The sequence below is a fragment of the Falco biarmicus genome, chromosome 12 (assembly GCF_023638135.1).
Source record: "Falco biarmicus isolate bFalBia1 chromosome 12, bFalBia1.pri, whole genome shotgun sequence".
Taxonomy (NCBI): Eukaryota; Metazoa; Chordata; class Aves; order Falconiformes; family Falconidae; genus Falco; species Falco biarmicus.
In genome coordinates, this window is record NC_079299.1 from 25,162,121 (window position 1) to 25,176,905 (window position 14,785).

The 14,785-nt window shown below is 39.4% G+C and overlaps 1 protein-coding gene across 3 annotated transcripts in view; it reads left to right on the forward strand.

Moving 5' to 3' along the window:
• The window catches only part of KIF16B (kinesin family member 16B), a 142,274-nt gene that overhangs the window by 102,383 nt on the left and 25,106 nt on the right, over nt 1-14,785 (forward strand). For all 3 annotated transcript variants that reach the window (XM_056357426.1, XM_056357427.1, XM_056357429.1), the window contains one exon: nt 280-369. In XM_056357426.1, the coding sequence (XP_056213401.1) occupies nt 280-369 (90 nt within the window). The remainder of the gene's footprint in view (nt 1-279; nt 370-14,785) is intronic.

Sequence of the window (14,785 nt, forward strand, 5' to 3'; positions counted from 1 at the left end):
ATTGGGGATATTTTAATGTCTTTATAGCCTTGTTAAACCACTCTGGAATAAGGAATAAATGCGTTCAGGTTTTCTTGCTTTGCAATCGGTGCTTCTTATTAAGCACAATTCTGCCACTGTAATGACAGAAAAATTAATTTTATAAGTAAACTTACAAAAGCTAGTAGATTTAAAGGAACTGAGAATTGCCCTTATTAATATGATAACCTTGTATCCTGCATGGTTTTTACTGTTGTGTGGCTTTACTTTTGTTTCTTCTTTTTGTATTGTGTGATATAGATAACAGTCCTGGATGAGACCTGGACGGTGTTCAGGCGGTACAGTCGTTTTCGAGAAATGCATAAAACCTTAAAGCTGAAGTACCCAGAGGTAAGTTTTGGTAAAACTACTTTTGCTGAAAAGGGTGGAGGTAGAGACTTCAAAAGTTTTTTTTGAAAGGTGTTTACTCAAAAAGGGGCGTGATTTGAGATTGCCAGCATGGCTTCACCAAGGGCAGGTCCTGCCTGACCAGCCTAGTGGTCTTCTGTGATGGAGTGACTACATCAGTGCACAAGGTAAGAGCTATGGATGTCATCTCTCTGGACTTCTGTAAGGCCTTCAACATGGTCCCTCAAAACGTCCTTCTCTAAAAATTGGAGAGATGTGGATTTGATGGGTGGACTATTTGGATGAGGAATTGGTTGGATGGTCACATCCAGAGGGTAGTGGTCAAAGGCTTAATGTCCAGATGGAGACTGGTGACAAGAGGTGTCCCTCATGGGTCCATATTGGGTCCAGTACTGTTTAATATCTTCTTCAATAACGCAGACAGTGGGATCAGGTGCACCCTCAGCGAGTCTGCAGATGACACCAAGCCCAACCAGTGGTGGGGTTGACACACCTGAGGGACCAGATGCCATCCAGAGCGACCTGGACAAGCTCGAGAAGAGGGTCTGTGTGATGAACCTCCTGAGGTTCAACGAGGCCAAGTGCAGGGTCCTTCACCTGGGTCGGGGCAGCCCCCAGTGTCCATGCAGGCTGGGGTGACGGGATTGAGAGCAGCCCGGCGGAGGGTACTGGTGCATGAAAAGCTGGACATGACCCAGCAACGTTCCCTCACAGCCCAGAAAGGCAACCATGTCCCGGGCCGCATCAAAAGCAGCGTGGCCGGCAGGTCAAGGGAGGACATTCTCCCCTTCTCCTCTGCTCTGGTGAGACTCCGCCTGGAGTGTTGGCCCCAGCTCTGGAGCCTGAAGCCCAGGGAAGACACGGACCCGTTGCAGTGGGTCCAGAGGAGGGCCACAAAGATGATCAGGGGGCTGGAGCACCTCTCCTCTGAAGACAGGCTGCGAGGGTTGGGGTTATTGAGCCTGGAGAAGAGAAGGCTCCGGGGAGACCTGATTGCAGCCTTCCAGCACCTAAAGGGGTCTTGTAAGAAAGATGGGGACAACCTTTTAGGCAAGGCCTGTTGCGATAGGATGAGGGGCAATGGCTTTAAAGTGAAAGAGGGCAGATTCAGACTAGATACAAAGCAAAACGTTTTTACAATGCGGGTGGTGAAACACAGGCACAGGTTGCCCAGAGAGGTGGTAGATGTCCCATCCCTGGAAACATTCAAGGTCAGGTTGGACGGGGCTCTGAGCAACCTGATGTCGCTGAAGATGCCCCTGCTTGTTGCAGGCAGGTTAGACTAGATGACCTTTAAATGTCCCATCCAACCCAAAGTGTGCTGTGTTCTACGATTCCTCTCAGCCGTATGCTTCTAGTAAGATTGGCAAGCCCTTCAGCAGTTTAAAACTCCAAGGCTACTAGATACAGGATGGATGTTGCAGTGAAACTGTGCCTCCATGTGTTGCCTCTAGCTATTAATTCCCTTTACTGCTGACTGGCATTGTTCCCTGGTGGTTGCTGCTTTGTTCATTGCAAAATACTTGCAGTCAGATCATGTCATCCTGACAATTCTTCATTTAAAAGAGCAGCGTTGTTCCACAGATACCCTTTTGTAATAGTGGTTTCCAGGTTTCTGCAAAATGGAAAATTGATCTTTCTGACCACCTTGGAGACTCTGGGCATTCAGGATATGAGGAGCTGTGCCTGACAGAGCTTTAGTTCATTGCAGTGAGCATTTGTAGAATTACAGTTCTTGGTTTCTGCATCTAACTTTTAATTATTGACACTTTTCTTCCTTTCTACTTGTCCCCTTGCATATTAGAAGTAATAAATCATTCAAGCAATGGAAATGATTCCGATTTGAGAGTTAGCACGAGAAGCCTGGGCCATATATTCATGGACGATATATTAAAACCATTAATATGCCCAAGAAAGAGAGAGATGCAATAGTGCGAAAGTGCTTTCTTGGTGTTCATAGATGTATTCTTTAAGCTAAAAACTAATTGAGCATGGAACGACCTTGGATTTTAAAGGTTAAAATAAGTAGATTTGTGTTTTGTAGGGATTTTGGGACTAAAGATCGTTCCCATTAGAAAACAGTGTGAAACCAGAAATTGAAACTACCATGCACCAAATATCTAAGGAAAAGTTTTTTGTTTTGTTTTGGTTTTTTTAAAAAAAAATGAAAAAAAAAGAGAAAATAAAAAGAATAGTTCATCTTTTCTGATTGTCAGAAATTTTTTAAAGGTAAAAATAGATTTTGAATGGAAAATTGAAATGTGCTTTTTCCACAAGTGCTTTTAAAAATATTACTTGTGAATGAACATCAGTATCATATTTTTTATTTGAATGAATTGCCATTTCTTCTTGGATGTTAGAGTTATATTCTATCAGCAGTAATATCCTAATTACATCTAGCTCTTGAAAAAAACAGCTAGGCAGTCATTCAGTTGAAATAGAAAAGGGCTGACTGAATCCCTCTGCAGACTGATCTTCCCCCATTAGGAAAATGTGTTGGAGTAGTCTTTTTCAGAGTCGGTTATTGGTCATGACAGTACGTTGGGAAACAATTGAATTTGGCTTTTACACTTCTGTCAGAGGGGGATCAGCTTCCTTCTTGTATGTAGTAATCAGATTCAGGAGGAATCTGATGTTATCAAAGCCACTATTAATATGTCCCGTGTGCCGCAGCGTATTGATGTCACCTTTTTGAATCAAGCATTTGTGATGCACAGTACAAATTCAGGCTTTTTTTGGTGTTACAGGAGGGAGTGGGGGGTTATTATTATTTGTTTTGAAGAACTGTGAGAACATAAGAGTGTTGTTACAAGGTCAAGATGAAGTCCGGCTTCTGAGAGCGTACAATTGAGAAAAAATTCCAGTCTAGAGCAAAGGTACATAGTTTGCTTCATCCTGGAGTCTTCCCAGCTGAAGTTAATTTTGTTGTAATTATTAGTTCATTATTAATATTTTTCCTGTGGATTTTTTCTATATTTTCCGTTCTCTACACCACTCACTTTATAGGCAGTTTTCTTCTGCTGCTTTTCTTTTAGCTTCTTCCCTCTGTTTGTGGTCGTGCTTGCAAGGTCAATATATTCTCTAGTTTAATGTGCCAGTGTGTTTCTTATTGACATGCCTGTGTTGCTCTGTGTCTGCATCTTAGGTAAACTTGTTGAGATTCACATCTAGTACATTAACAGAATTACTGGTTTAACTATGCAGATGAATGAATTTCTAATTTCCACATAGGAAATGCATTGGCGTGTGTTTTATTAAATTATCTGTTCCTTTCTCAACAATTTCTGTCAGTTGTGACAAATACCAGGTCTTACAAGTTTGCCAATATAACTTTCTCTATAAAGATGAGACTCTGTGGAAAAGCATAGTAACGTGTTTAGCTTCTGATATACTTGGAAGAAACATGTAGTCATGTTGCTTTCTGGAACAATAGATCCACAGCTTTAGTAGTATCTTCTTCCAGCCTTTATTGAGCCTCCACAACAACCTTCAATAAATTGAGTGAGGTTCAAGTACGTGTATCTTTGCTAAGTACAAAGCACCCTAAAGTTCAGCAGAAGCAAGATAAGCATTTGATCACTTCATCTTACTGCTTTTAGGTAGGTACTGTCACTTAAGTACCACAGTTTCAGAAACCCTTGCAGCACTGATGTTGTTACTTCTGTTTTGCACAGTACAGGCTGTGTTGTGTGCATGCCTGCTTTGAGGCTTAGGGTACCGCAAGGAAATGGCAGGTTTGTGGGCAGAAGAAATCTAGTTAATAGGCAGTTGGCTGCTTCTGCTCTTCAGCATTTCTACAAACTTCTGTGTCCTTGTTTATCAGAGAAGAAAAACACATTGTGATGAATGAAACACGTGATACCGTGCGCTGTAGTAAAGATTTGGTATTTAGTTTTTTTGAAGGAATTCATTATCATTGTTATACATGTAAATTATCGATGGCTTCCCATATTTTTTTACCTTTATTTAAAATAGCCTTGATTTATGGTAATTATGGATTAGTTTTCCAGCGTAAGTAGGAGTTCAGTTTGTTTGGTAAATTGGAAATCATCTGTCTACTTTTGCTCATCTGTCATTGACCTAATTTGGGATTCACCGTGATGCTAAAAGGCATTTTAATGCCAAACTTGGCAAAGTTGCATCCTTAGTTCCTGTATGTTATTTCAAAGAAACTTCATCCTTAAAAGCAATGTTATCAGAATCCATCAGAGTTGAATTTCATTTTGCATAGTTCACCTTCCCACTCTAAATTAATATTTATAATGAACAGCAAAAATACTGTGGACGTGTTTAATGTATGAGTGTCCTGCTTTTAGAAGTGAACTTTACAGCTCATTAGTTGCTCAGCTCTGACTTACTACATCAGTATTTTAATAATTTGCTGATCTTGCATTTCGTGTTGCTGCCACTGAATTCCCAAAGGAATGTATTGGCAAACTGATTTATTAGGAAGGTTTAAAAAAAAAAAAAAATCTCTTGGAAGAAACTCTCTTGTCTTACAGTCTTACTAGATGCCATATATTTTATATACCTGCACATTTCTTCTAATGTAATTAAGTGGCTGCTGACAGCTGAATATCTAATTGAAATGTGTCACATGCAAATTTTGAAAGACTGAAGAAGCTGCAGCAGGGTGAGATTGTGCCAGTGGCAGATAAGTACCAAGAATTGAATAGTGCCTATTTTTTTAGGCCTGCATGATTTTCATTTGCCCGGCTTCAGCTTTCGTATGCTGCTAGATTGTTAATGACTCTCTTATTATTTTTGGAATTTTAATTAAGGCCATACTTGGCTTTCAGTTGCAGTGGTCTCTGTAATGAATATATTTTTGTTTGTCATTAGTCAGAAATAGGAGCAAATGGGCTTTTTAATAGTGAGAACTTTCAGGGTAACATTCTCCTTTTTCCTCCCTCGTTTTTCATCTTTTTCTCATCAGTTCATGGTTTTGAAATACAACCGGAGTGCTGGTTTCTGCAGAAAACCTTCCCTTCCTGATCTCCAGCTTGCTGTGAGGGAAAGCTCGCTCTCCCATCTGTGTTAGTTCAGCCGATTTGAGTGATGCACTGTTGTGCTGGCCAGTGTTCCCTTCTTAACACTTTCTTGTCTCATCCCTCTTTCAAAAGAGACGAGAGGAACAATTGTCCATTTGTCTTTCCCTACCCAAACCCTAGGTTTATGAAGTCTTTCCTTCATCTGGGAATCCTTGATTCCCACTTGTGTCCAGGTATCTAAGCCAGCTTTTGTGGGGCTTTTGGCGTAGGCTCTGCTTATGGAATTCCCTGTCGATCTTGAAACCTCCTTCCGTGTGCATAAAAATGTCTACATGGTGTTAAGGGAAATGCCTACTGTTGCGACATTTTTATTACTAGTAGTGATTTTCGACTTAAAATATTAGTAAATCCATGGAGAGCTGCCAAAGAGAAGCTAAAAAGTATGCTTGCATTTATAGATTCATTCATGGAGATAAGGACTTATGTGTGTAGGCAAGATTTCTGCAGGAGTGCCAAAGCTATCAGCTTCTAGCTTATTTAACAGAATGTAATAATTTGTGTACTTGGATTTGATGTATGGAGGTATGTATAAGAACATATATTTGTATCTTTCCCAGCTAAAGCACAAAAAGACTATTTATAATTTTTAAAGAATTTCAGCTCATGATTGAGCCAGCTTCCCCTGTTTTTTTTGCATCTTACATGACTGAATGGATGCGTAATATCCATATCTGAAACAGCAGGAACATCTACACAAACTTAAGCCTTCAAGCCAAAGTTACTGTGTGATCAGCCTCTACCCCCATCTGCTGTTCCCACCAGGGAATGGAGCGTGTGCAATATACTGCGGGAACACGTCAATGTCGTGGGTCGCGGAGGTCAGGATTAGGATTAGAAACTGTTGTTTAGCTGCCAGAGGTTTTCAGGTACATTAAGTATTGGACAGTAAGGATTGTATTTTATAACCATTAAGAAAAAATGCTCTCTGGTTTCCTTTTTTTTTAATTTTTTTAGTGTAGTGTTCTGGAGGAAGAGCTGTCATTGGCAGTGTCTATGAGTGTTATATATTCCTTCTTTCTATTTCTGAAGGTGATATCCTCTGCTTATCAGAAATCTCTTTGTTTGACAGACTATCATTTTGTTTGAGTGAACTTGAGGCACTTGTCAACTGGAGGAGTTAACAGGCTGATCTTTGCTTTGCATACCTGTGAGAATTGCCTGGAACTCAAAGGGTAGAAAATCTTTGTCAAGCTTTTCAGAAATAGTACGTTAATGCTTTTGAAAATATTTTGAATTCAAAACATTTGTTTGCAATCTTATTTGAAAAATATTTTTAAATATTTCAGGTTTTTTGAAACTCAAAAGTAGTCTGTCCATTTTTTACTGTAAGTATTTTGGATCTCAGAAGAGAGACAAAAAATGTTTTGTATCTCAGTGAAGCCAGTTCCTGTTTCATCCATCCATCCATGCTGCTTGCAACCACCCAACATTTTGTGTATACATCTGCTACTAAAATAGAACAGACAGGTTTTTGAATCCTTTCTTAAGTTCTGTTTAGACTCTTTTCTGGTAGTGCTTATTGTTTAGGAGTAATTCATCTCTGTGCTGATGAAGAGGCATGAACTGTTCATGTAACCACCACCGTCTGATTTCACTGTCCTCTTCTTTTGCCTCCATACTTCTTTTTTGGGTGACTGCCACAGAAGGATCTCCATTTTCTTTTTAAGTGGTCCCTACACTTGGTGCTCTTTATAAGTAATAAGTGGAGGAAATCTTCAACACTGAGTGCTGGCACAGATAATGGGTGAGGGGATGAGTTTGAGATTAAGCCATTAATTTTAGGACACCATCCTTGGATTCTGGAAGAGGTTCTCTCCAGGATCATTGATAAAGAAATGCAATTTTGTGCTGACTTTGAAGACATGGTTGGTGGGGGCTTGGGGATTTTTATTCTTCCCCCCCGATAGTCTCAAGGATAATTAAGCAATTTCTGTGTATTTATGTAATTATTAAATTATTTTTAAAGTCTTGCCAGAGATGCAGAGTTCTCCTTCCTAAGGAAGAATACAAATAGAGGAATTAAACTAGGAACAGAGCAGTAAGGCAGCAGACTTGTGCAGAGCACTTAGGGCAGCATTTCGGCTGGGATCTTGGCTGTCTGGCTGCTCTGATGCTGGTTTGTAACTGTGCAGCTGTAGTGTTTCATTAAATGTAAAATTAGTGTTAATCTCCTGGGATTGCTTAGAAAGGGAGAAGGATAGGGATGCAGTATCTTTGAGGTACTTGGCTTGCAGGGCTGGTGAGCCAGTTGCCACCTAACTAGTGAGCTCCTGGAGTTCAGGAGATGCTTTGGCAGCAGAAGTCAAAAGCTTGTTGCATCAGAGCTAGCTAGCCTGAAGCTCTGCTGGTTTTACCATTGGATTTTCTCATTTACTGGCATCAGTAATTGTATATTTAATTCATATATAAGATTTAGGTATTATGTTCACATCGAACGCAAAATTCCGGACATTTGGATGCTTGTAGTGTTCAATTATAAGTAAAGCACTATAGCTGTAAGGAACTGTAAATAAAAATTTCTAAGATGGTATTTGAAATTAGTTAGTTCTGAAACCTGCAATACTTGTGCCAAAACCTTGATCCTGTGGTGACTGAAGTCCCAAACTCTTCCCAAGTTCAGTGACTGTTGAGATTGATGTTTAGAAATTCTTGCGACCAAGAAGCAATTTAAAATCCCAGGTTACGTGTACTAGAGGGAGCAGGGTGTAGCATATAGTAATGAACATGATGGTACAAACCTTGCTATAAATGTTAGCTCGTTATTTTAGAAAGTATAGGTTTGTCTCTATATGGATTCTTAATTCAGGTTCTTTCAGCCTCTAGGAATTCCATGACCCTTAAGTAAGCATAGTCTAGGACAATATTTTAAGATTTATTTCTGTATTTAAAAACTTGATCCAGTGAAGAGATGAACTTGTTGATGTGTTTTGTCTGGACTGGAAGCATGTTTCTGTATATTAACTAGCAAATTTGGATATTTTTTTTTTTTCAGTAATCAAGAATATGTACTGTAGTTTGGGTTTTATACAATAGAAAAAGTTAATAGGAGTAACAAATTTAATACGGCAGCCTTAGGACAAACACCAAGAATGCATAAGCCATCTAAAAGCCTTCTTTTTTTTTTTCCTTTTTTTTTTTTTTTTTTCTTCCAGAATCTGTATATTTGGGTACAGGTTAAAATGAAAATTGTTTGCAGCACTGATGTGCTTGTAAATAGCAAATGCTATGTATGATGTGTATTAAAAAAATACCTCTGGCAGAATTATAAGTGTCTAGAAAAGCATTGAGAAAGTAGTTTTTGAAATATATATCCTAAACTAATGGCAGACCTTAATTTTTACTTTCTAGCCTAGAACCTTGGTAGCTTTAGTAATGTATCTTTCCATAAATATTGAAAGAAAATGAAATTAGAAATTTTTTTAATACATATTTGTATGTAAACCTTATAATACTATTACACAAGGATGTGATTATAGCCTTCACCTTTATTCAGTACAAATTACAGTAATTATGGTATAGATAATTTTAACATTCATATTCCTGTCACCTATAACAGCCAGGAAGTATGTACGCAGGGAGCATATTTTCACATACACGATTCCAGCTCCCATTCCTAATAATACTGTGGTGAGAACGTTCTAAAGCCTGCAGCTTTATATGAGTAGTACTTCCATATCAACTTTAGTTTGCCAGTAGCTACAGAAGTGATTTAAGAGGTATATCCTTAAATGCTTCATCTGGCCATTCTGCAGCACAAGACTTTTGGCAGCTGATATTTTTAAAAGAAATTTTAAGACCTTCCTCAGTACATCAGTCTACAAATGAACAGGAGAATTTGTCCCCGTAAGTAAAGCATGAAAAATGTCGCTGCTAACCGTATCATGTAGTTCAGTGCAAGCCTGATTATGGGGATGTGTATTTGTTCCACGTGCTCCCGCTGAATTCATAGCTGCTAACTAGGACTGGAGCATCTGAGACACAGCAAACCCCCTGGCGTATTTGCCTCCGGCACAGCATGCAATCGCCAATCTATTTCTAGTGGGAAAATGGATTTGGTGTGTAAATTTCTTGTCATAAAACTGAATCTGAATGTGTAAGAGCCTTGTGAAAGCCTGGGTTTGGGATTAATTTATGATTATTGTGGTTTTGGGTGCTAGATTTGTGCAGTGAAGTGTTCCCGGCTTGGTACAGGCAATTCTGCAGAAATACAGTTTCTCTGCATCTCTTCTCCTTCCCCTTCCTCCCTCCTCTGTTTTGGTCAGTGATGAGACCTGTGGTTTTTTTGGTCTGTCCTAAGCAGCTAATGAAAACTCTGAGTTTCCAAGCAGTTGTCTGGGAAAATACTGTTAGCTTTACAGGTCTTCCAATAAATTCAGCACGAGACAAGATTAACCTGCAGACAGACATCAAAGGCCAGTTTTCACTGATTGTGCTGTGCAAAAGTCTCACACATTAGTAACGTAGAAATTGAAAAAAGTAGTATTTGGAGAGGGGCGAGTCCTTCATCTCATAATCAGGAACATTGGACAGAATAATTGCTTTGATTATTTGATAATCTGGTTTTCAAGGCTCTGATCAATTACGTCTTCTGAGGATTTGTGAAGAACAACTTGTTCTCACTATGTTGATCAGGAATATGCGCTAGATTAAGCAGACTTTTCAAATAGAGTCCTTTTGGTTTCAGTTGATTTTGGCTATGATGACCTAGCTCTAACTCGTTTTTGTGAAAATACCCAGGTTAATCTTGAACAAAAAGCATAGACAGTAGCAAAACCTGCCTGGTTCCAGCTGCGCTGCCTGTTGCATTTTTTTCCTTGCTCATTTAGACAGTATTACTGATGCAGTTGCAGATGTGAAGCTGTTGTGATAAACTATTCACTGCCTGATCTGGAGGATTAAACTAGCTACTCTTGAGCTTCACATGGCAGCTTTTGAGTAGGATATTACAGGGTGCTCCTCTCTTTGGAACCACTGGTAAAATGAACAGAGAAACACAGGTTGCGGGTTTTGCAGTACAGTAAGAGTATTTAGCTGTTTCTTTTGGCATTGCTATATTAAGCAAATGAGTGATTTCTCTAAATGGGATTCAGATGTAGGTGACTGTTAACTGCTGGAGGCCCCATTGAGATAAAGGTGATGTAGTCTGCAAGAACGAAAAGCTCCTGAAAAGTGGTTTTCCCTCTTTGTATTTGACAACTGTTGCTATGTGTTTTAATATACGCTTATGGCTTATAGTTTATCTAGCTGCTCTTGAGGACTCAAAATTTATATTCATTTTATGCTGAGATGCTGACCTTGGCAGTCATGCTTTTGGGATGTAAAAGTTAAAGTGAAGCATGGTGCCTTCCCTCTGTAGGCACCATTTGTGTTCGCTATAGAGAGATGAGTGCCTTCACATGGCATTTCAGTGTTGGAGGGGAGTGTGCTGCTCTGAACTACCCACCGGAGGATCCTACAGAGCTGCTAGGGAGCAGTGAGGCTGGGGATGCTCCCAAGGGAAGAGAAGCCAGGAGCCGAGGGTGGCTGCAGCAGAGGTCGCAGTGGGAGTGGGTCTGCCCTAGGGCACAGTCAGACAGTGCCTGAGCAGGGCCAGGACCGTGACAGCAACCACCCCGGGGACAGTCGGGGATCCGCCGGTCAGGTGAGGTGAAAACTCAGGTCCAGGGTCCATCCAAGAGAGGCCAGTTACTAGTGAAACATTGAGACACGCTGATCTTATAAATATTTGTTTATCATCTTCCTGCTATTAAAGTTTTCAGACTCAATACGGTGAATATAATATTGTGTTTCTTAATTAAAAATGGGTCAACTTCACAAGAAAGGAAGAAAACAAACTTCTTAGACCTGTGTAGCTGATAGTAAGGTTTCTATATCAGTTTCTAAAAGCTTTTGGTTTTGTATTCACCATGACATCTCCCTGTAAGGTGCTCTGGATATTTTCTTGACTGCTGTAATGTAAATACATTAAAAAATAATAATAAAATCTGGAAGGATCTTTTACCATCTGTCTCTGCAACGCAGAATATACAGAAGGCTCCATCTTAGAAGAGAGAATTGTCTACCCCACTGCAGAGCCAGAGGCATGAAAGCCAGAGTTGTAAAATTTATTAGGCATCCCTGCATGACAAAAATCAATAAAACACAATCTCTTGTGGTTTAATATGAAAATAAACATAAAAAAGCAGTGGCTTTCAGGAAGAGCATTGAGCTGCAGGTATAGAATTGAAAATGTCAAGAGAAGATGACTGAAAGTGGAGGATGTTGTCCAGTTCACTGTAGGGCATATCTCAGAAGTAGAGGCAGGAATAATAGTGGGGAGGGCAAGCTGTCTGGTGGTGTGTAAAAAACCAAAATTTGTGTGACGGATGTTGGTGACATGTGAGTGAGATGGAAAAGTACACTTCTCATGGGGGACAAACTTCGGGAGCCAGTGTTAAAACATTCAGTTAATTCATGGTTATCTATAGATGGTTATGATGCTGTGAATGATAAAAAGAATCAAAGCTACAGTTCTGTTTTGCCAGATTATTCTGTATTTAATCTATTGTTTTCTATCACACTACTGGGTATTAATGCTACTTTAATGATTTGTATTGTGTGGTGCTGTCGGCAGTACGGGCATTCTGAGGCTGTTTGAGTTGTGCACTCTGTATTTTCCATGAAATACTCTGAATTTCTTTCAAACTGCATCTGAACACTGCATGTCCTAGTTTTGTTATATCTTTTTTGAGAAAAAAATTACAACAAAACTTCAGTAGTATTTTAAATCCTTAAATTAGTGTGCATTCAATTCTAACTCCAATTTTATTTTTATTTTTAAATTAGGGAATAAATAAGAATACCTTTACTTTTAAGTTCATTTCAGTTTTTGAATAGTACCAATATTGTTAAAGTAATTGCACACTACTGTTTTGCAGAGTAGCGTAATTTCCATTCTGATTGCACCTGAGGGCTCTTTTGTGCTATAACTTATTGTAAGGATGCTGTTTAAAAAAATAAAATAAAATAAAAAAAAGATGTGGTCTTTTAGCTTTCCCTTGCTTTCCTGGGTTACTAAAACTTGTGTAGATGGAGCAGCATCACTTGTGCACAGACTCAGCGATGTAGTGCTTGTTGGGGACAGAATATTATAGCCTTCTAGAAAGCATTTTGACTGACAGTAATTGGAAATTACTGACGTGCAATCTAAACCCAAATACTTGCAATAGTTAAACACATCCCTGTTTTCTCCCCTGCCCCAAATAATGATGTTGACTTCAATACCATGACAATTCAATTGAGTGTGTCTTTGAGTTTTCCATGTATATGTGGTATATACGTGGGTCTTGCTTTCTAAGCATTTATCTTCAGGTCCTTGATCAAGAAATTTTATTGTACTTGGGAATAAATATTTATTCTTACCTACCACCGCGACTCTAGGATCTCAAGAGCAGTACTAACTAGGGCATTGCTTGTGAAAGCGTTAGGAACAGTGATCTTTCTGGTCCCCATAGTTGCTTTTGCTGTCCTGCAGATTCAAAATCCTTTGCCAAGCAAGCTCCTGAAAATGTATCTTTTATTGTGTTTAATTAATTATCTGTCATTTTAAGCTTTAGCTAGTGACCACAGTGATAGTGGGAGGAAAATCCCAAATTTGTATGAGGCTTACAGCTAGTTATTAGTCCTGTGATAAAGCAGCTAGTTCTATAATGTCTGTAAGACTAGGCATAAATGAGAATTTATGTATAACCTATGTGACTATCAATCACTTACTGTTGGAGGGGGGACCGAGTAGTTCCTTTTAAGCTTCCCAATTGTGTGCTTGCACTGCATTTTCTATAGTTTTATCCTTTTAAACGACACGGAAGGCTAGCTAACTTCTTGTAATCAGTCCGGTTTGTTGTGAGAGTTGCCGCTTTAAATCTGTAACAGATCAAACTTAGAGGCATACTGCATATTTGTTTGCAGGTGTATTTCTCTGTGACAGCTGTTCTTTAAGACCCTGAGATCTGCCATTAATTTTGAGTAGTCAGAAAGGCATCCATCTAGTCAGCGGTAGAAATTATTGCTGCTCTTTGATGAGTTTTCATTATTAGCATTTCTCAAAGGCAGGGATGACTGAAATTTATGGCATCGGTTGGCCACACGAGATGGGGATGTTTTATAAATGCTGCCAGATGTCACTGGGACGAGCTTGTATGTAACAAACAAATCTTTTTTGGAAAGAGCTATTAAAACTGCTATTGTGAATTCTCGCCTCTGAACCTATTTATGTTGCTTGTTGCTTAGATCAGATGGTGTGGTGACTTCGTGGTGTGCAATCAGAGTGGCCTGATAGCCAACGTGGCAGCGGCAGGAAGGTGGTGAGGGGGGGGTGAGGCTGTACAGGCCACAGTGGAGATGGTGTTTGCTGCGTGACCCACCCTGTGCTATTGCAGGGACACTTCCTTAACCTTGCTGGAAATCCCAGTGGGAAAATAATGAATCGAATCCCAAATATTTTTTGAGAGGAAAGTAAACCCCACAGCAAACACCAGAATTTTTTTTTTTTTTTAGCTCTTTGAAAAGCAGGTTTTCAGTTGTACATCGATGAAGAAGATCGATTAGTGTGTTGAGCTTTGAAGACGTGACCTTGCAGACCCAGCAGTTGTTGCCGTTTCATTAAAGAACTCAACAAGCACCATGACCTGAGACTACATGAAAAAAAAATAAATGTTTAATTTACAAAATCGTGAGCTAAAAGCGTAGAGTATGTGTTACACTTGTCTATAGACTTTCCAGGTCAGTACGTACCCTTGTCTTAGACCATGGTCTGCCATGCAGTACTGGTATTTTCGCCTCAGAGACTTCTGTCTTTCGGCGAGGGAGAGACAAACAAGGTAGCAAAATCAAGGTTTGCAAGAACATTCTTTAGGTTAGTGCATGCTGTTCTACACCATGTTATTCTGCCTTTCTACAGCCTACATAGAGGACTTCATGTATTTTCTTTGCTGTTTGGCCAGTTTTTGTCCCTCTTTCCTTGGCTGATTATCCTGTGCAGGTAGTGGTTTATATTTAAAAAGATGCCCTGGCTGTGTTCATTTCCACTTTTCATAGGAGAGATTAAAATCCCAAAGCTGCATAATTTTATAGAGCTGTGAAAGGTTTGCATGAACTTTGGTACGTACTATTGCTCATTGTTATCGTTATTCTGTGTTTAAATGCTATCGTACTGCTTATAATGAACAGAACGATGAAGTAATTTGTCAAATATTATATTGACCATCATTTATGGCTCTATTTTGGTATGTTATTCCAACTTGTCTAGAAATTGCTTTAAGGAAAAGAAAAACACTCCTGGAATGCAAGGTAACTTCTTTGGCTGCAAT